The sequence below is a fragment of the Cyprinus carpio genome, chromosome A25 (genome assembly GCF_018340385.1).
Source record: "Cyprinus carpio isolate SPL01 chromosome A25, ASM1834038v1, whole genome shotgun sequence".
Classification (NCBI taxonomy): Eukaryota; Metazoa; Chordata; class Actinopteri; order Cypriniformes; family Cyprinidae; genus Cyprinus; species Cyprinus carpio.
Window position 1 is genome coordinate 684,791 of NC_056596.1, and position 21,229 is coordinate 706,019.

Here is a 21,229-nt window from a genome sequence, read left to right on the forward strand (position 1 = left end):
GCAGCAATCGTGACCATCACCCGTTGCCAGGTAACGACCGCACCCAGAAACGCACGGGTGAAACGGCATCCTTATAAGGACGATCCGTCGTCTTTACAAAGACGCACCCATGAAGCTCTTTTAGAGAAATTTGCTCTTTAGGAAATGCTCTTTTAGTGCTGAGGCGCACAGGGGAATTGGCCGCTTGCAACACGACAGGGGGTAGTGCAGCCTGAAGTGTGCAATCCACTCGACGCTGGAACGACCACCGCTGAAGCGCCGTCTCGCCAACACACGAAGCTTCCGAGAGCGTGCTGAACTCGTAGTTCACAGCAGACACAGTTGAGCAGAACGATACTAACGCTCGGGCTCCGAAGCGAAAAGCTGGTATGTATTGCACCTGCTGCCTTATTATACTCACGCTGTGATCAGCGGCAGCTGGATGCAATAATTGCATGCCAATTGGCTCGTTTAGTTTACACTCGAAGTAGATTGGTCTATCGAAGCGATATCCCATTTTCGTCGGTCACCGACGTGGCGTCGAGAGTTGACGTTAAACAAATTTAGACCTGTTTATTATACTCACGACTGACAAATTTAGTATAAATACAAATGCACAAAAAACAACTATTACAGACTGAAAGTCCCCACCTTTCTGCCACAATACCCTAACTACAGTTTATGTGACTACAGTTAATCCTTAGTGGATTAAACTGGATGTTTTCTGCAGTGTTTTTCCTGTTTCACACTTCAGGGATGTTGAGAATGTCAGCGCTGTTTCATCTGGATTGAATCAGTAGTTTGTGTCGAATGGCTCGTGCTGGATCTCACAGCTGTGTTTAATCTGTGATTGCTCTTTCTTCCGATTCAGAGGAGCGCGTGTGATTTCGTTCCACTTTTGGAGTTTGGACGCTTCTCATGCACAATAGAAATAAATGGCAGCACTTGTGTGGCTCCCGTGCGACCGATAACAAACTTCAGTCTCACCGGCAGAAAAAAAAAAAGAAAAAAAAAAAACATTTGCAAAATATGACCGAATAGTCTGGATCCCTGCCACTTCAGAGAACCTGTCAGACTTGTTGAGCGTAGCTTTCTTAGCAAAACAAAAGGCAGGACACAGCTACTTTTAAAGCGTTTTCTAAACTAACTGATCATCAGCAAAAACGACTTGTCTTTATGTTCTTAGTTTTGTTTATACGGGTAACTTGAGTAAAAGATATTTAAAGTTAGGCTACATTTGGTTTTAGGTTGCATGATGAAATTAACCAAGACGAAAACAAACTCGCTCCTCACACTGATTCTGCTGTTTCACACCATGTCTGAGCAAGCAGGAGGTAATGCATCTACGCACTAATATCAGTTCTTTTCCAGTTTAAACCTCTAAAAAATCCTTACTTGATGTTTTCTTACTCCGTTTTTGTTGTTATGCATGACGGTTTCACACTCTCGTCCAGCTTCTCATGATGATGATGATGACGAGGTGAGGATCCTGATGGTGGGAATCCGAGGTCAGTCCAGATTCAGTGCTGCAGATCTTCTGTCAGGAAGGAAAGACGGTGGACAGGAGGACAGAGAGATTGTAAAGACTCCAGTAATTACAGACGAGGCTCGTAGAATGATGCTGATCACTGGACCGAACCTCTGTGAGGAGGACACAGAGAGACAGACCTTCACAACAGCGCTGTTTCTCTCGTCTCCTGGACCTCACGCCGTTCTAATGCTCCTGAATCTGGAAGATCAACAATCACAACAGTGTGATATTGTGAAACGAGCTCAGGAGCTGCTGGGAGCAGAAGTCCTGCAGTACTGCATTGTTCTTCTGCTGCAAAATCACCAGGAACCTTTCACAGGAGCCTCCAGAGAAATGATCGATGCATGTGGAGGAAGATTTCTCATCATAAGAGACTCTGAACCTAAACCTGCTCAAAGAGCAGCTCTCGTAGCAGAAATACACAAGTTAGTTTGGCTCAACGATCACAGATTTTACTCAGTAGTGACTCAAGGGTTGGATGCAGAAGAGTCCAGTCAAAGTGTGCATGAAGAAAATAAGATGCTCTCTGAAAAACATGACAATTCAGCAGGAACTGCACGATGGATTTTACTAATTTTACTGAACACTGCTTTTATTTTCACTAAAGTAAGACATGAACATTTTCATTTTGCGGAAATACTCTTCGTGCTTGTTATTTTTACCGTCACTTTAAGAGAGACTCTCAATCCAGATGTTTCTGTTCCTTTAAATTTGATTGTATCCTCAACTTTCACAGTAGCCTCTGCATATAAAGACTTCGCAAATTCACGACATGGACACCAAATCATAATGTTTTTAGTCATGATCTTTACATTTCCCAGTATAGTGTTCATAGCCGGTCTAGGACTGACTGTAGGAACAGCGGTCAGTGTACGGACGTGGTCAGATGTGATCATAGCGTGCCACGCTGCTCCCGGAGTCACATTCGGGGCTCATTTATACACGGTTTACTCCATTATACCTGATCAAATGCAAGCTCGTACAACTCTCATTTTTGCACTCAAGTTATTCCTGTTCTGTTTCGTTGGAGTGACGCTCTCGATGGGGTTTGTGACTGTATTTGCTCTGTTTGGAGTGAAGATGACAATATTTCTGCTAATATTAGGATTTACAAAAATGTATTTCCATTTAAGGAGTCTTTCTCTGAAACTGTTTATTTTTTTCCTGCTTTTTCCATGCTGTTGTGTATTTATTGGTTCTTTAATTTCATTTTTATACAGTTTATTATTTCATTATATTTTAACAGTAATTTGAAGCCGATAATAGTGACTAAATCACAAGAGACACTTACAGATTTTGGATCATAAGTTAATGCTGATATTGATTTTAGGGTTATGTTAATATTTCAAACATATGGGTATTTTTGGCACTGTGTACTTTCAGGAAATAATCTCTCTTACAACCCATCTTATTTCTTTACTAACGAGCATTTAACATCAATAAAGACATCACAGGAAAATCTTGAACATTTACTGTGCAATGTCATTTCCACCAAATTTCAAATGATATATTGTGTTTATCAGCATTTTATTACTGGAATAAAATGGCTATTTTCATAGTTTGAATTTTATGTATGTAAATACATTCAAAAAATATATTTTGATACTTTATACATTATTTTGCATATATAAAACAAAAATTTGTGAATTCTCCTGTTAAGCATTTATATGCATTTTTGAAAAACACTTTTATATATATATATATAAAAAAAAAAACTTTTATTAATATTCACTGTTTAAATCACATTTACTTGCCAAATGTCTCAAACCAACTAATGACTCTTAATCTTTAACCAACTGAGTTGAAATTCTTGAGGATTTTTTCTTTGGAACAGCTGCTATATCATCTACTAAAACATCATTCAGACAAACGAACAAAGACACTCGCTGTAACAGTCTGCAGTCGCTCTGGATAAAGACGTCTGTTAAATGTCCATTTACTTCCTCTGCAGCTCTGCAGACAAACCAATAGAGTTTTACAGGAAATAATTCAATTCAAGCTGATGTTGTGACTTTAACCAGCAGTGAAGATCAGATGTTCTCATCTGGAGATTAAACTGCAAATAACAATCAAACTGACATATGAAACTTACAAATATATTGCTTGTTCATTGGTGTTAAAATATTCCTGTGCCTTAAGCTTTTTTTTAATTTTGACAAATAATAGTAAGCTTTTAATTTAAATAAATAAATATTAAAATACAAAAATACAGAATTAAAATGGCACATTTTTAAGATTGTTGTTGACATCATAAATTATAAATGAATAAATACACTATTTTCGAATCATATATTCAGATGCATTCTTTCAGCAGATCTACTGAGCTTTCACTGCAGCAGTGTTTCCTTTTATTTTGTAAATGTGTTTAAATCATTAATATTTTCAGAATGATCTCTCGTCCTTCAGCAGGGAAGTGAATCTCGCTGACTCACCTCATGTTTTAAGTGATTGACTGTTTGCTGTGAACGTCACACTTTTATGTTCACAGACTGTAGAGCTAGTCATAAACTCACGGTCAATGTTATCAACGATCAGCTGATCAAGAAAACTTAAAGAGAGAACTGTGAGACCAAACACTGTTGGTTTTTTGGATAAACCAGGTTAAAAGATGAAATTAACCAAGACAAAAACAAACTGGCTTCTCATATTGATTCTTGCATTTCACATGACTTCTTCAGAAGGTTAGTATCTGCTCACCTCTACCTTTAGTTTAGCCATGAATAAGCACATTTTTATTTTAGTAAAATGTGAACTTGTGTTACTGCATAAATGTCAAACTATTTACATTGCGACTTAATTTTTTACTAGATTCTGAGAGAATTGTTCTTCCAAATTAACTTTTAGATCCATTAACTTTTAACCATTTCAGAACACATACATAAATATCCAGATATTGTACATTAAAAAAGGCTAAAAAAGATACTGACACCATTTTTATACTGTCCAGCCCTAATTCACACATTTTCCCTTTCAGCTTCTCTGTGGTACATTTGGGAACCACTGACGTCTATATTGATGTTAAACCTGCACACACAGACTTGTGTCTTCATTATCATCAAGAAGAATATATACACAGTGGAGATCAAAATTAGAGAACAACCTGTAATTTCCTAGATTTCAAGGTCACAGCTTAGTCCTATCTGAAGTTATCCTAAAAGGAATAGAAGAGCAGTTTTTAAGCATATTTCATAAATTAATTGTATTCTGAAGCACAGTATAACAAATTTAAATGAGATATTTTAAAAAGAATTCTGACCAAAATTAGAGAACGCTTACAGATACCTAAAAGTTATTGGTGTTAATCTGGCACATGGTACTAATTTCCTTAATTATCTGACAAACTCTATTGAACTGGCAGCATTGCTCCAATTTTCACTGAGATTGCTATATAGCGGTCTGCTCTAAGGTGACTGAAACCCTTAAACAAGAGGCCAACCAGATGAAGGCCAAAGGGACTGGTGGTTCCAAATCTGTGATTTCTTAAATATAACAGGTTTATGATGACATTAATTCATTCAAGACCACCAAAAAGGCTGGTCATCATGTAAGACAAATGCATGAGAAGAGAGGATAATGCAGAGACTCTCAATGGTGAATCGGTTCAACACTGCAGCTGGAATTGCTCTCCGGCTCAGAGCTGAACAGGGTCTGGATCTGTCTCGGCATGTTTAAGAGACGTCGGACTGAAAGCACACTGCAGTGACCAAGCCTCTCATCAACTGAAAGAATCGGAAGGCAGGACTCACCTTTGCTGAGGAGCATGTTGTGTGGAGAGAGGAGAACTGCTCCAAAGTTCAAAGTGTTTGAGTATGTTTTTTACCGCATTGGCAATAATTGTTTCACTTTCTCTTCCAGCTTCTCATAATGATGATGATGACGAGGTGAGGATCCTGATGGTGGGAATCCGAGGTCAGTCCAGATTCAGTGCTGCAGATCTTCTGTCAGGAAGGAAAGACGGTGGACAGGAGGACAGAGAGATTGTAAAGACTCCAGTAATTACAGACGAGGCTCGTAGAATGATGCTGATCACTGGACCGAACCTCTGTGAGGAGGACACAGAGAGACAGACCTTCATAACAGCACTGTTTCTCTCGTCTCCTGGACCTCACGCCGTTCTAATGCTCCTGAATCTGGAAGATCAACAATCACAACAGTGTGATATTGTGAAACGAGCTCAGGAGCTGCTGGGAGCAGAAGTCCTGCAGTACTGCATTGTTCTTCTGCTGCAAAATCACCAGGAACCTTTCACAGGAGCCTCCAGAGAAATGATCGACGCATGTGGAGGAAGATTTCTCATCATAAGAGACTCTGAACCTAAACCTGCTCAAAGAGCAGCTCTCGTAGCAGAAATACACAAGTTAGTTTGGCTCAACGATCACAGATTTTACTCAGTAGTGACTCAAGGGTTGGATGCAGAAGAGTCCAGTCAAAGTGTGCATGAAGAAAATAAGATGCTCCCTGAAAAACATGACAATTCAGCAGGAACTGCACGATGGATTTTACTAATTTTACTGAACACTGCTTTTATTTTCACTAAAGTAAGACATGACCATTTTCATTTTGCGGAAATACTCTTCGTGCTTGTTATTTTTACTGTCACTTTAAGAGAGACTCTCAATCCAGATGTTTCTGTTCCTTTAAATTTGATTGTATCCTCAACTTTCACAGTAGCCTCTGCATATAAAGACTTCGCAAATTCACGACATGGACACCAAATCATAATGTTTTTAGTCATGATCTTTACATTTCCCAGTATAGTGTTCATAGCCGGTCTAGGACTGACTGTAGGAACAGCGGTCAGTGTACGGACGTGGTCAGATGTGATCATAGCGTGCCACGCTGCTCCCGGAGTCACATTCGGGGCTCATTTATACACGGTTTACTCCATTATACCTGATCAAATGCAAGCTCGTACAACTCTCATTTTTGCACTCAAGTTATTCCTGTTCTGTTTCGTTGGAGTGATGCTCTCGATGGGGTTTGTGACTGTATTTGCTCTGTTTGGAGTGAAGATGACAATATTTCTGCTAATATTAGGATTTACAAAAATGTATTTCCATTTAAAGAGTCTTTCTCTGAAATTGTTTATTTTTTTCCTGCTTTTTCCATGCTGTTGTGTATTTATTGGTTCTTTAATTTCATTTTTATACAGTTTATTATTTCATTATATTTTAACAGTAATTTGAAACCGATAATAGTGACTAAATCACAAGAGACACTTACAGATTTTGGATCATAAGTTAATGCTGATATTGATATTGATGTTTCTTCAACTATGGGTATTTTTGGCACTGTGTACTTTCAGGAAATAATCACTCTTACAACCCATCTTATTTAATTTCTTTACTAATGATCATTTAACATCAATAAAGACATCACAGGAAAATCTTGAACATTTACTGTGCAATGTCATTTCCACCAAATTTCAAATGATATATTATGTTTATCAGCATTTTATTACTGGAATAAAATGGCTATTTTCATAGTTTGAATTTTATGTATGTAAATACACACATTCAAAAATATATTTTGATACTTTATACATAATTTTGCATATTTGTTTATATTTTTTGTATGTATTTTGAATTATTCTGTTAAGCATTTTTATGCATTAAAAAAAAAAAAAAAAAAAAAAAAAAAAAAAAAAAAAAAACTTTTATATAAAAAAAACCAAAATTTTTTATTAATATTCACTGTGTTTAGATCACATTTGCTGTAGGTCAAGTAACAATGGAAACATTGGAAAAATCAGAACAGAGTTTTATTTTACAGTAGGTTTAGGAGAGACCCTTGGATTAATTGTTAGCATACAGACTTTTTCTGATGTTTTTGTAGCATGCTGAGCTGCTCTTGGAGTCACAGTTGGAGCTTATGAATTTTTTTAATTTATCATTCGAGCACCAAAAACTGAATGTCCGAGAATTACTCCTGTTATTTCTGTTTTGTACAGTGGGTGCTGAACTCACATTGTTGTTTGTGATTGTGCTCAGTGCTCTGTTTGGAGTGAAGCTCACAATAATTCTGCTAATAATCATGATAATAACTGCAGCATTAAAACTAGAGCTCAAAATGAAGAAAAACTGTAATCGAGTTACTCCTTCTTTGAGTGATTTTTTCATGTGGTTGTGTGTTTATTGCTTCAGTTGTTCTGATTTTAGAGATGTCGTTGAGTTTGCTTAAAGTTTATAGAGAACACTTCCTCAGTTCTTTCTTGTTTTATCCAGTGGTAATGTTGGCTTCTTTAATGCTGATTATACAGTTCAGAAAACCACTGAAGAGGATCAAGCAAAGCAGAACATCACAAGTGAGCAGTTTCTCTTGTCTCCTGGACTTCATACTGTTTTAATGGTCCTGAATCAAGAATCAAAAATGTGTGATATTGTCACTTTATTGCTGTTCCAATAAAGTTTACTTTTGTGGTTACATACTACAATTCATAAAATTTATTAAATCAACCTAAATCAATAAATTCTACATAACAGTTCTGTACAAGTTTGATTTTACATCTTAATTACATTTCGATCATTCTTGCAACAAGTGTTTTTAAAGCATATTAAGATTTAGTCAAGTCTAGGATCATTCTGGATTCATTTGACTGCTTTCAGCTTTCAATTAATAAACACAACACAAAGTCACAACCTTGCTACTTAGAGTATTTATGTTCTACAAAACTGTCTGATAATGTTCCAGCTACTAACGTAACCACAGTTCCCTGAGATAAGGGAACAAGCGCTGCGTCGTCTTGATGACCTTTGGGGAAAACTCCTGTTTTACTCTGATATTGAAGCCTGATTTGTTCACGTTTGTGTAGCTTCACAAACCAAAGGTGCTCTAACCCTAAGAGTGGATGGGGCTGCCTGGCTATATAAGCTGGGTTAGAGCACCATCTCATCAGAATCACTCGACTGAAGCAACAGTCATCTTTCGTTTTCCGCTTATAGCATGGGTAGTTACGCAATGCTCGTTCCCTTATCTCAGGGAACCAAGGTTACGTTAGTAACCGGAGCATTACCTATCAAAAGGTAACTCTCACTGAATCGTCTTGATGACCTATGGGGAACACATCCAGTAACACCATGCTATGAGCAGATGCAGAACTAAGCCTGCTCTACGAGCTCAACCTAGGAAGACTCAGCGAAGGGTTCCATAAGCCTGAGCCAAAGAAAAGACCCAAGTATAGTCTGAGGTCTACTTGATATAGCCCTTTCCACCCGAGGGGGGAAATGGGTAGATATTAAGCAGATAAGTTCTGCACCTGCAGGGCAGGGACGTCCATATTCTAAAATCTAATGAATGCAGATGGCGACGACCAGCCGGTGGCCTGCACAAATCTCTCTGATAGAGATCCCACTGGACAACGCCCAGGAGGAGGCCATTCCTCTGATGGAATGGGCCCTCACATCTATAGGGCACTGCGACCCAGCCGAGGCATAAACCAGGGCTATAGCATCTACTGTCTAGTGAGATAGTCTCTGCTTTGTAACTGGCAGCCCTTTAGAGCGGCCTCCAAAGCACACAAAGAGCTGCTCCATTTGTCTGAATGACGTAGAGCGCTCAATTTACACTCTGAGTGCCCGAACAGGGAACAATAAGTTGGGACCCAGCTCGCCATCTGCCACAGGGAGGGCTTACAGTGAAATCACCTGGGCTCTGAACGGAGTTGACAGCACCTTAGGTACGTAACCACTGCATGGTTGAAGAATGACTTTACAGTGGTTGGGTCCAAACTCAAGACAGAAAGCGCTGACAGACCACCCTTGCACGTCACCTACCCTCTTGACCAATGCTAGGGTCAAAAGCAGAGCGGTTTTGAGCGGCATGACCTGTAAGCCAGCTGTTTGAAGCGGCTCAAAGGGAGGGCCCCTGAGGGCTTGAAGGACTAAAGACAAGTCCCATGTCGGCACAGTCCTAAGGTGAGGAGGGTTCAAGCTCCGAGCACCTCTGAGGAAATTAATGACCAAGTCGTTTCTGCCGATTGTCCGGCCAGCCAAGAGAGAATAATTTGCAGCAATGGCTACCACATTGACAGTTGTCTTCGGAGGTGAAGAGGTCCACCTTTGCCATGCTGAAGACTTACCAAATCATCTGAACCAACTTGGGATGCAGTCTTCATTCCCCCGGAGCCACATTGTCTCAGGACAACATATTCGCTCCCTGGTTCAGTTTGCCCGGCACGTGAACCGCTTGTAGTGACAGGAGTTTGCTCTGTGCCCAAAGCAGGAGAGGCTGAGTCATCCTGTAAAGGGAACGTGACCTGAGGCGGCTTTGGCAAATGATTTAGGCTACCACAGTCCTGTTGTCTGACCGGACCAAGACACGGTGCCCCTTTAAGGCTGGCAGAAAGGTTTTGAGGGCCAGACAAACAGCCATCATTTTGAGGCAGTTGATGTGTAGGCGTGGCTCCTGGATCAACCAGGAGCTGAACAGCGGATTGCCCTCATAAAGAGCACCCCAGCCTGAGCTGGAGGCGTCCGTCATGACTACCTTCCTCCTGGGGGTAATTTTCAACTGTACGCTTGATAGAAACAGGCAAGGAGTTGTCCAAGTGAATCTATAACTGTTCCCAGAAATGTCACTCGTTGTGCAACAATATCCTGTGAGTTCCAATTCTGATTTGGCTAGCTAGTCCAGTTGTCAAGGTAGTTAAGAATGTGGATTCCCATTGGTCTCAGAGGGGATGCACTTCGTAAAAGTGCGGGTGGCCAAGGATAGTCCGAATGGAAGGACCATGTACTGATAGGCCACTCTCTCAAATGCGAATCTCAATGAGGAGCTATATCCCAATTTGCAGGACAGGGAAGTCGATGAATGCCATTTTCTTGGCGTCCCTGATCTCCATCAGATTTAGGTATAGGTGGTGCTCCAACAGCACCAAATTGCCCATGGCCTTGCCCACTGCCTGCACTGTAGCTTTCGTAGCAAGCAGGGCCAGATCTTTTGCCGTGCACAACGCCTTGAAGGCGCTAGAATCCCGACAAGACTCGTCCACGTCACAGAGTAGTTTGGCCTGAAATACCTGTAGCACAGACCTCGTATGCAGGTCTGAGCCGACCTGGCCAGCCCTGCATACTGCATACTTAAGACAGCCCTGCGGCAGTCTTAAGCCCGCAGGTCGACAGTGGAGACAGGTGAGCAGCTACTGCCTCTTCGAGAGGGGGAAGCTTGCTATATCCTTTTGCTTCAGCGCCGTCAACAGTGGTGAGATCAGCTGCAGTAGAGGGGTTCACACAAGCTGAGTACGGAGCACACCATGTTTTAGTGAGCTCGTAGTGGACCGTAGGCATACATGGAGCTAGCCACTGTCGGAAGGATGGTTGACGATGTCCCTTTAAGAACCACTCGTCGAGGAGACTGGGGTGGGCTCTTCCGGGGCCAACCACTCGAGGGTTAGGTAGGGTTGTATGGGTCTTCATGCTGTGGGGTGTTGATCCTCACGTGTAAAACACACCAGTGAGATGAGGCACTGAGAGGAGAGTGAACCGCATGGGTGCTGAGCCGACGTGACATCACTCGAGCCCGATTGATGAGACCCGCTGCTCCACTGTTTTTTTCTCTTGGGAGAGAATGGCAACAGGAGAGCAGAGCGGAGGAGGACTGCCTTCATTAAAGAAGGCGATCCGCGAGCAAAGACAAGCAAGATTCATTTTCTCACAGTGAACATGGGCCTCGCCAGTTATGGCGAGTTAGAGCGCCATTGGTTTGTGCAGCTAAACAAACGTGAACAAATCAGGCTTCAGTATCAGAGTAAAACAGGAGTTTTCCCCATAGGTCGTCAAGACGACGCAACAAGCTACATTTTGATAGGCAAACTGTTTTCTCATTATTTCAGTCAAGCCTCTGTAATAGTTCCTGATGTGCATCACATCAATTGTGACATTTCATTTTCTAAATGCTTTTGGGTCTTTGTGAATGATTTGGTTAAACACATTCTTCTGTTTCCTCATTGACTGGATTTTATGCAGTGTCTCCCACACAAGCAAATAAAACAATAATACAAATAAATAATATATAAATAAATAATTTCAAATCCCAAAGCATTTACATTTATGCATTTGGCAGATACTTTAATCCAATGAGATTTATTTATTTTTTCAGTTTGTGTTCTCTGGGATTTTAAACTACAATAAAAGTATTGTTAGCACCATGATTGTTCATCTGACTGGAAAATACAGTATATTTAACAATTTAGAGAAAATTAATAAATAGAGACATTATATATATCAACAAAAGATATGAAAATTTTGATAAAATATATTCTAATATTATCAATATTCTCTCAGATTCTCTCAGTTTTTAACATTGATTTAAAAGGAATAGTTCTGAAAGATGAAAATGAAAATTCTGTCATTAATTACTCACTGTAATCTTACAGTGGTTCAACTGTAACTTTATGAAGCTATGGCAATATTTTTGTGTGCAAAGAAAACAAAAATAACGACTTTATGCAAACAATTTCTTGTCTTCCATGTCAGTCTTTGAGGTGTGTTCACGAGAGAATAATTAATGACAGAATTTACATTTTTGAGTGAACTATCCTTTTAAGTATATTTTTCTTATTCTTTCTTTCCATTATATTTTGTTAGAGTTATGCTTAAAACAAAATAAAATAATAAGATATTTAATGAATATACTGTACATTTATTTATGTATTTAGCAATTTTTCATACTCCAGACACTGAATACTGGAGTAATGGCTGCTGAAAATTAAGCTTTGCCATCAAAGGAATAAATTACATCTAAAAATATATTACAATAGAAATCTCTTATTGTAAATTGCAATAATATTTCACAATTTGACTGGTTTTACTGTATTTTTGATCAATTAAATGTAGCCTTGGTAAGCAGAAGAGACTTCTTTCAAAAACATTCAAACAATCTTACCAAAATCAAACTTTTAAATGGCAATGTAAAAGTTTAAACTATAGTCTTTTCAAAGGGAACATTTCTAGTTTATCATCTTCTTTAGACAATGGCAACTTTTTCTGAAGTAGAAGAAAGTCTTGTGATGTTGTGATGATGTTCAAGTCCTTATTGATCATTTGTGGTAAAAAATAAATAAATAAACCAGCTTAAACCAGCCTAAAGTGTTTAGCTGGTCTCCCAGTCTGGTTGATCTGATTAAGCCAGTCGGTTTTGATGTTTTATAGAGGTTTGGGGCACTTCAGTTGGCCGGTTAAACCAAGTTAGACCAGCAAACCCCTTTAGACTTGTTCAGTCTATTTTTCTCAAGAGTTCAATTAAGCTTGCCCAAGCAGGAAGTTGGAAACTGTTGCACAATCATCTTTTACAAACTTTTAGCTCTGTACACATGACAGATCCCAGATCTAAACACAACGCTAAACACCCAGATCTAATCCCTGAAGATTCATGGTATTTTCACTCGTGAACAATGAGATCATTCCTTCCTTTGTCTCTAGTGCTTTAGGCGTTTTTAATATTGGAGATTTAAGATATTAGAAACATTTATAATGACTCATTTAGATATTAAAGTAACATTCAGGGCCCAGAGCCACAGTGCAGCAAAATGAAAAAGTTTCATTTTGTTATAATTGTTTATTATTATTGTTTGGACGTGTACCATGGTAATACTCTGGTATTCTTTGATCCTTTGAATATAAATCCCATATAAATGTGATAATCATTCAGTGGCAATACTTATATTAAAGTACAGTAGTGTGACCATCTGACACCATTACTGTTCCATCCCAGCTAACAAAAATATGTAATAATAACATTTTGCTAATGTTCCCATTAGATTATGAAAACATTATTTTTGAATGTTCTCTGAATGTCCAAAATGAATTAATGCTATTTTTTTTCTTGGTTATGCAAACATTAGGCATATTTCCATTTTTTGCATTTTGCAAACATTATGAGAATGTTATTTTTGAATGTTCTCTAAACATTCTGAATCATAGTAACATAATTTTGTTTTTTAAAACAAGTACACAAATGTCCATCTTTTTGTAAACATTTAATTAAAAAAAATGTCCATAAATGATGTATAAATAACATTTTGAGAACATAATTTAAAATGTTAAAAGCTTTCTAGTAACATGACCGGAAGAACATTTTTGTTTATAACTTTGAGAGAACCTTGCCAGAACATTTTACTAATGTTCTCATTCCCATTATTTCAGAATGTTGTCTGAACGTTTTCTTGATTATGTGAACATTAAGGGAACATTCCATTTTATCGTTTAGCCAACATTATGTGAATGTTATTTTTGAATGGTCTCTGAAAATTCTCAAACAAGTAGTAACATTTAAAAATATTAGATTCGTGTGCCAAAAGAAATGTTCCATTAATGATGTATGAATAACATTTTTGTGCGAACATTTTGAGAACATTAGTAAACAGCAGATACATTTGTACGAACATTCTGTTAATGTTACTGGAAGAACTTTTTTGTTTATAACTTTGAGAGAATCTAGCCAGAACATTCTGAGAACGTTCCCTGTGTCCTTATATGACTCTTGCAGACTCCATTTTCAACCGTTTAACATCTCTGCAGCTGCGGTTTCTGTGGAAACTTTAGAGCAGCTTCTGCCATGTTTTTTCAGACTCTGCAAAGTCTCGAGATCATCTATCTCAATCATTTCATCTCACTTGATTCATGCTGACAGAAAAGACTATTCGCTAGAATCTCTGGGTGTTTTTTTAAACTCGTCTCAAAGCAGATTGGAGCTGAAGATGTGAAGGTCTGCTCCTGTTTTCTTTAACCCCTGCTGGCCGATGTCAAAACTACACCATCATGCTGGTAAAAAGATTATTCGATAGTTATTATCGACAGTCAGTCATGCAGTGTTTTTATCCCGCTAACATCTAAAAAATGAAGTTGAATGTTCTTAAAGGAAAAATTATGCTGAACCCCTGTCAACTAAAACATTTTCTTTCCTAAGCAAACTCTTTGTGAAAAAATGTGCTTATGAAGAGAGAAATAAAACGAATGATCATCTTTGACAAGGTCCTTGAACAGCAGATGTGTTACTTTGCTTATGTAGCCTATCTGGGTTTTGTTCAAATGAGCCGTGTTCCTTTTGGCGAAGAAATTATTCCACTTCCAGAGCCAGAAGCTTCTGATTATCAAAACAGAAACATGGGATGATCGCAGCTAGAAGCCTCTCTGACAGATTCCAATATTACGAATAAATCAAATAAACATCAAGATTAGCTTAATTCCATAAAGACAAATGCATTGTGAGACATTTAGTGGGTTTAAATGAAATCAAAAAGAGATCAAAAGCTTTCTGAAGCTTGTGTACCTTTTAAGGCAAGACACCCAAGATGAATTTGGTAAAAAAAAATAATAAAAATAAAAAATACACAAAAAACATTTGTTAAAAAAAAAAAAAAAAAAACCTGAACATTGGATCAAGCCACTTTCAAATTTCTGGTCTCATTTTGTTGACATATTAAAATTAAAGGTTTTTAGTGGGGGATATCTCTTTTTATCACTCCACAAAATCATAAAATATATATAGATGCAAACACATAGAGCACAATAAAATAAACACTTAAATGTGCATTTTGCATGTTTTCTAGTCTGAAAAAGATATGTTATGTAAGAAAAATTGCAGAAAAAATTTAAGATTGACCAATGCATTAATTTTTTTTTTCTGTCTTAGTTTAAATAATGCACATTGCTCCTTTAAACCAACATTTAGAATAAAAAATTCCACTTGTGCTTTTTAAACATTTTAAACGTTTGATTTTAAAGCACACGTACATCTGAATGTCTTTTTAAGTTTGAGATGTGATGTGTGTGTATTTGTAAAACTTGTGTCAAACTCTTAACTCTTTAAAAAAAAATGGTTTTGAATTCTACAGAATATGTATTTCAAAATGTATTTATTTATGCCTTTCTTTGAAGTGGGGCTAACAGGGAATTACATAACATTTCAGACGTTTGCGGAAGGGAGGGGGTTCAGAATTCCATCTGTGTGGAATTCATCTAAACAATGCAGACGGGAAGCTGCCAGCGGTGTGAATAAAGCCACACAGCCACAGCTGGAAATGTGTTATAAGCATCGAAGCATGTTTACATACCCGCCTAATATTTCATGAGCTTGCTCTCAACATTAGTCTCCGTCTGGAATCCATCCTTCTCTGCAGCGCTGAGCTCCATATTCAAATGAAGCCAATTGTTGATATAAGATTTTATTGACGTCCCCAAGCAGCTCCTGCATGTTTACTTTAAGTTTCACAGCATCTTTCCCAGAGGATGGATTATTATTCAAAGAGATGTAATGTACTGTGAATGCTAATGAGTTGTTCTGTTTCTTAAAGATTCTCACAGATGTTGGCTAAAGTACAATGAAAGAGGGACTGAACAATATCTACAGACTAGACTAGATCACAGGGGGTGAACTCTTTACTGAATAATTACTGAATAAAATAAATATTTACTTTCTTAAATTTCTACTTTCTGTTCCAGGTTTTATTGTGAAGTTTTATTGCCTTCGTAATTTTTCATCAAAACTCGCATTTTTCAGCTGATGTGTCTACACTTTTCACCATCCAATCAATTCCACGTTGATAACATCAAGCCCCGCCCACATTTTCCCTCATTTATCATCCTGTTTCACACAGAAGTATGCCACGACCTTCATTCAGATTTCAAGCATTTATTTATAAGTTCCTGTTTTGTGTCTCAGTCAACAACATAATTGTCCAGATTATAAAAACATGGATTGTTTCATATTCACACGTGTTATGCAAAGATTAATTTGATTTGCAGTAATATCAGATCTTGGCGTGATGCAGGGGTTTATTTATGAAACTGAAGCAGAGGGATCTCAAGAGGTTTTGACTCTCAGCAGCAGATGATCGTTGATTTATTTGACCTCTTGACAAGTTTCTTTTCAACAGGCTTTTGCTTATTCACAGTCTGGTCTACAGTGTTTGTATTTATTTTGAATTCAATTTCCAGCCCCCCCCGGGAGACGCACTGCGGGAAAAGCTTCACGCTTCACAGCGATTCAAACACGAGCCGCGCACGAGCCGTTGTATTTAGAATTGTAGCTATAATCAGATGAGCAAAGTTTGATAACAAACCTTAATGTTGATTTGACAAAGCCATGCCTGACAGTCTTAAATAACTTTGAAAAGCTTGAAGTTTGAAGATTTTTACTTGCATGATTTAACACGTTACTATCATTATTTAGTATGTTACTAACATGATTCTAACGTGATATTTAACACATTGCTAGCATGTTTTAATATGTTGCTAACCTGTTTTAGCATGTTGCTAGTATGGTTTAGCACATTGATAGCATGCTTACCATGTTCTAACATGTTGATAGCATCTGTTGTAAACACTTGAAAAGTCAGATCAGTTAGAAAAGATGAAGCATACCGAGTCATACCTAGTTTTGTTGATGTAGCTTAAAAACACACACACATACAAAAATAAAACAACACCAATATTACAAAATATATTATCAAAAAGTGTATAAATCACTAATTTGTCTGAAGAAACATTGTCCAGCAGTGACATCAGCAGGTAAAGTTACAGCAGGAGTCCGCTTCTCTCTCGCCTCCCCTCAGCCCATTGAGTTTTAACAGACCCCTTAAAGCATGCTGTGGGTTTGGTGGGGTGTGTGTGTGTGTGTGTGTGTGTGTGTGTATATACACACACACACACACACACACACACACACACACACACTTACTTAAAAGTATGAGTAGCCTGTAATTTGACAAGACACAGTTTTGAGTTTGCACAGCAATTGATGGGAAAACCATTCCTTTGGGTTTTCCATCCATACACGATTTAGCCATCCTGCTAATCATCTCCTCATGTCCAGTCTTTGACAACATCACACAGAGGTGGATTACGCTGTAAAACCCTGTTTAACATATCATTGCCCTCTGATTTCCTTTAAATGTTCACACACATCGCTGAAGCCCGAGCTCTCATGTTGTTATATGGCAGCTTAATTCGACCAATCTCTCCCCTGAAATTCTCTCATGGGCCCGGTGCAAATCAAAGCTCCTGTCAGCCATTCCTCTGAATGACATGGGGTTGTAATTCTGTTTAACGGTTCAGAGAATTTGACGCAACCTTTCATCAGCTTACGTAGCTGTGGGGCCGCATTAAACATTAAATGTTCTGGAAACATTGTGAAAATATGTGTTTGGTTGGACAACAAGTGAGTGTAACGTGTTAATAAAGACAAAAATGTAGTACAGGACTTCATTTTCTCCATGAGAAACTGACTGGATGATCAAAAGTGTCTCTAATATGAAGGTGGTTGTAAAATAAGCCCAGCTAACAAAAACATGTACTAAGAACATTTTGCTTATTATAATTATAAGTTATGAAAAACATTATTTCTGAATGTTCTCTGAACAGTTTAAATATTTAAAAATGTTCAATGTTTTTCTTTGGTTATGTGAACATTGGAGAAAACATTAAAGGAATGTTTCTTTAATGGTTTGTGGTTAAAAAAGTGGGATCGTGTAGAGCTCTTTGAAGCTGCATTGAAACTGCAATTTAGACCTTCTTCAGCCCATTGGCCACCACTGAAGTCCATAAATCCTGAAATGTTTTCCTCAAAAACCTTCATTTCTTTGCGACTATAGAAGGAAAGACGTGATCATCTTGGACGACATGGGGGTGAGTAAATAATCAGGATTTATTTTATTCTGGAAGTGAACTAATCCTTTAATCATTTTGCAAATATTATGGGAAAGTTATACTTTTGAATGTTCTCTGAACCACCTGGATCTAGTAATTAGCATTTAAAAACTAAAACTATAATGTGCCAGAAAAACTTTCCGTGGCTGATATTTGAATAGCATTTCTGTACTCACATCCTGAGATCAATAAAGCTGATACATTTTAACAATTGTTCTATTAATGTTACTGGAGGAACATTTTTGTTTAGAAATTTGAGAGAACCTTTGTAATAATAATAATAATAAACTTTATTTTATATAGCGCTTTTAAAAGTAGCATCTCAAAGCGCTTTACATAAAAAAATAAAAAAAAATTAAAAGATACACATAACAGTGCAGGCAGTAAAACCTAATCAAACAAAAAATAAAAATAAAATAAAATAAAATAGAAAGCCAATATGATAACAAACAAAGTAATCACATGAATCACATAAAAGATATCCTAAAATAGTATGTTTTAAGGGATGCTTTAAAAACACTAAGGGATTCTGCATTCATAATCTCAGAGGGCAGGGAATTCCACAATTTAGTGAAAGACATACAGCCAAGTATGGTAACCCATACTCGGAATTCGTGCTGTGCTTTTAACCCGTCCAAAGTGCACACACACAGCAGTGAACACACACACACACCGTGAACACACACCCGGAGCAGTGGGTATCATTTATGCTGTGGCGCCCGGGGAGCAGCTGGGGGTTCGGTGTCTTGCTCAAGGACACCTCAGTCGTGGTATTGAGGGTGGAGAGAGTCCTGTACATTCACTCCCCCCACCTACAATTCCTGCCGGCCTGAGACTCGAACTCATAACCCTTGGATTGCAAGTCCGACTCTCTAACCATTAGGCCACGACTTCCCCATCTAGGAGCCAAAGAAGAGAAAGCCCGATCACCCATAGATTTTAGCCGTGTTGTTTGACTCACAGACCAGCTTCAGAAGAGCAAGAGCAGCCCTGGAGGACCACCAACACTGCACCCTTTTGCATGTCTCCTTTGTCTGACACACCCATTACAAGTCTGTGAGTTCCACTAATGAGAAGGTGACCTGAATCAGGGTGTGTTTGGATTAAGGAGACATGCAAAATGTGCAGTGTTGGTGGTCCTCCAGGAATGTGGTTGAGAACCACTGGCGTAGAGCACGTGTAGGAGTGTAGGGGGTTAAAAGTTCATACAAATATCGAGGGGCCAAATTATTCAAGGCCTTATAAGTGAGCATGAGAATTTTAAAATCAATACGAAAACTAACAGGAAGCCAGTGCAATTTTTCCAGGATAGGTGTGATGTGCTCCCTTGCACTGGTCCTAGTCAGAATTCTAGCAGCTGAATTTTGTACCAACTGTAATTTACTTTAGGGTAGCTTTCGAAACTCCAGCCAGCAATGCATTACAATAATCAATGCGTGAAAAAACAAAAGTGTTGATTAACTTTTCAGCCACAGAGAAAGTCAACATGGGACGTAATTTGGAAATGATGCTTTGACTGTGTTACGAACATGATGGTCAAATGTTAAATTGGCGTCAAATATCACCCCCAGATTTTTTTGTTAATTTGGAATTGTAAAGCAGAGCCATTCACATTTAGGCTATGGACTCTGCTTTACGCAACTGATGAGGGGAACCAATAAGCATCACTTCAGTCTTGTCACTGTTTAGACAAAGAAAATTTTCAGACATCCATTTTTTAATCTCAGTAAAACATTGAGAAAGAAGAGACACAGGCATATTGACATCAGGTTTTGAATGTATATAGATCGGCATAAAAGTGAAAGTTAAGACAAAGAGCTCTTAAAAATTGGCCAAATGGAAAAATGTAAATACTAAAAAGTAAAGGGCCCAAAACTGATCCCTGGGGAACACCAGAGTGCACCACACCGATCTCAGACCTGCAGTCACCCATCACAACAAACTGCTTGCGACCAAAGAGGTAGGACTTAAACCACTTTAATGCAGAATCAGAAACTCCAAAGATAGTCTCTAAACGGGTGATTAAAATGGAGTGATCTATAGTGTCAAAAGCTGCACTAAGATGAAGAAGAATTAGTATAGACAGACGGCCAGAATCAGAAGCCATTAACAAGTCATTAGGGACCTTAACTAACGCTGTTTCATTGCTGTGGAGTTTACGGAATCCATACTGAAGTGGCTCAAAAATATCATTAGAGGAAAGATGAGAAAGCAGTTGGGAAGCCACTTTTTGTTCTAAAATTTTGGCGATGAATGGAAGTTTGGGGTTGGGAGGAAATTTTTTAGGATTATTATATTATATATATATAGTCCATGTTGTTAGTTTTTGGTACAGGGGTGACAGCAGCAGTTTTAAGTGCTCCTGGCACAACACCGGTGCACAGAGAGTTATTGATAATTCTCAAAACAACAGAGACAGGGAATCAAAACATGATTTAAAAAGACAAGATGGTATCGGATCAACTCTGGAAGTTGAGGCTTTCAGTTTCAAAACCATATTACATAGAGACTGGGAGTCATGAATAGCAAAGTTAGAGAGAGAAATACCAGAAAATGCAGAAATATTTAAGGAGGAGGCAGCAGAAGTATGGGTGGAAACAATGTGGTTACGTATATTATCAATTTTGGTGCTAAAAAAATCCAAAAACATATTACAATGGTGAGTTGTAGGAACATTAGAGAACTGTCTGAGAATGTTCCCTGTAAGGTTAGCTTGGAATGTATTTTTATTTACTTATTTATTTACTTACTTACTGAACAGCTATGACAAAACTAGTTTTTCCAGAAACTTTTAAAGACTGAATAAAAACCAGATAACTTGAACTGGAACATTTGTTTATAACTTGACAGAACTCTAGCCAAAGTTCTGCTCTGTTTCAGAGCTTTCAGAGCAAGTTGTTGCAATTTGATTAAATATTATGAATACAACCTTTTTTTTTCGAATTCGGAATAACATGCAATGATGAAATAATGCAGGCATGATGAGACCAGAAATGTGCCTTAAGGAAATTTTTGATTTCATGTCGACTCTAACACCATCTAAAACCAGCTAATTAATATAAACAACCAGCATAAA

At 38.1% G+C, this 21,229-nt stretch overlaps 1 protein-coding gene across 1 annotated transcript; it reads left to right on the top strand.

The window, feature by feature from the left end:
• The first annotated feature begins 915 nt into the window (after positions 1-915).
• LOC122135663 lies at positions 916-10,247 on the top strand. The gene is made up of 5 exons (XM_042715883.1): positions 916-1,313; positions 1,434-2,690; positions 5,366-5,867; positions 9,001-9,185; positions 10,183-10,247. Exons 1-5 carry the CDS (start codon positions 1,232-1,234, stop codon positions 10,245-10,247), a joined length of 2,091 nt encoding a protein of 696 aa, XP_042571817.1. The 5' UTR covers positions 916-1,231.
• Positions 10,248-21,229: the final 10,982 nt, after the last annotated feature.

Coding starts and splice junctions, on each gene's coding strand:
- LOC122135663 (XM_042715883.1), top strand. CDS start 1,232: ATGATGAAATTAACCAAGACGAAAACAAACTCGCTCCTCACACTGATT. Junction 2,691..5,365: donor TTTCCTGCTTTTTCCATGCT/GTTGTGTATTTA, acceptor TTTCTCTTCCAG/CTTCTCATAATGATGATGAT. Junction 5,868..9,000: donor CTCGTAGCAGAAATACACAA/GTTAGTTTGGCT, acceptor TGTAACTGGCAG/CCCTTTAGAGCGGCCTCCAA.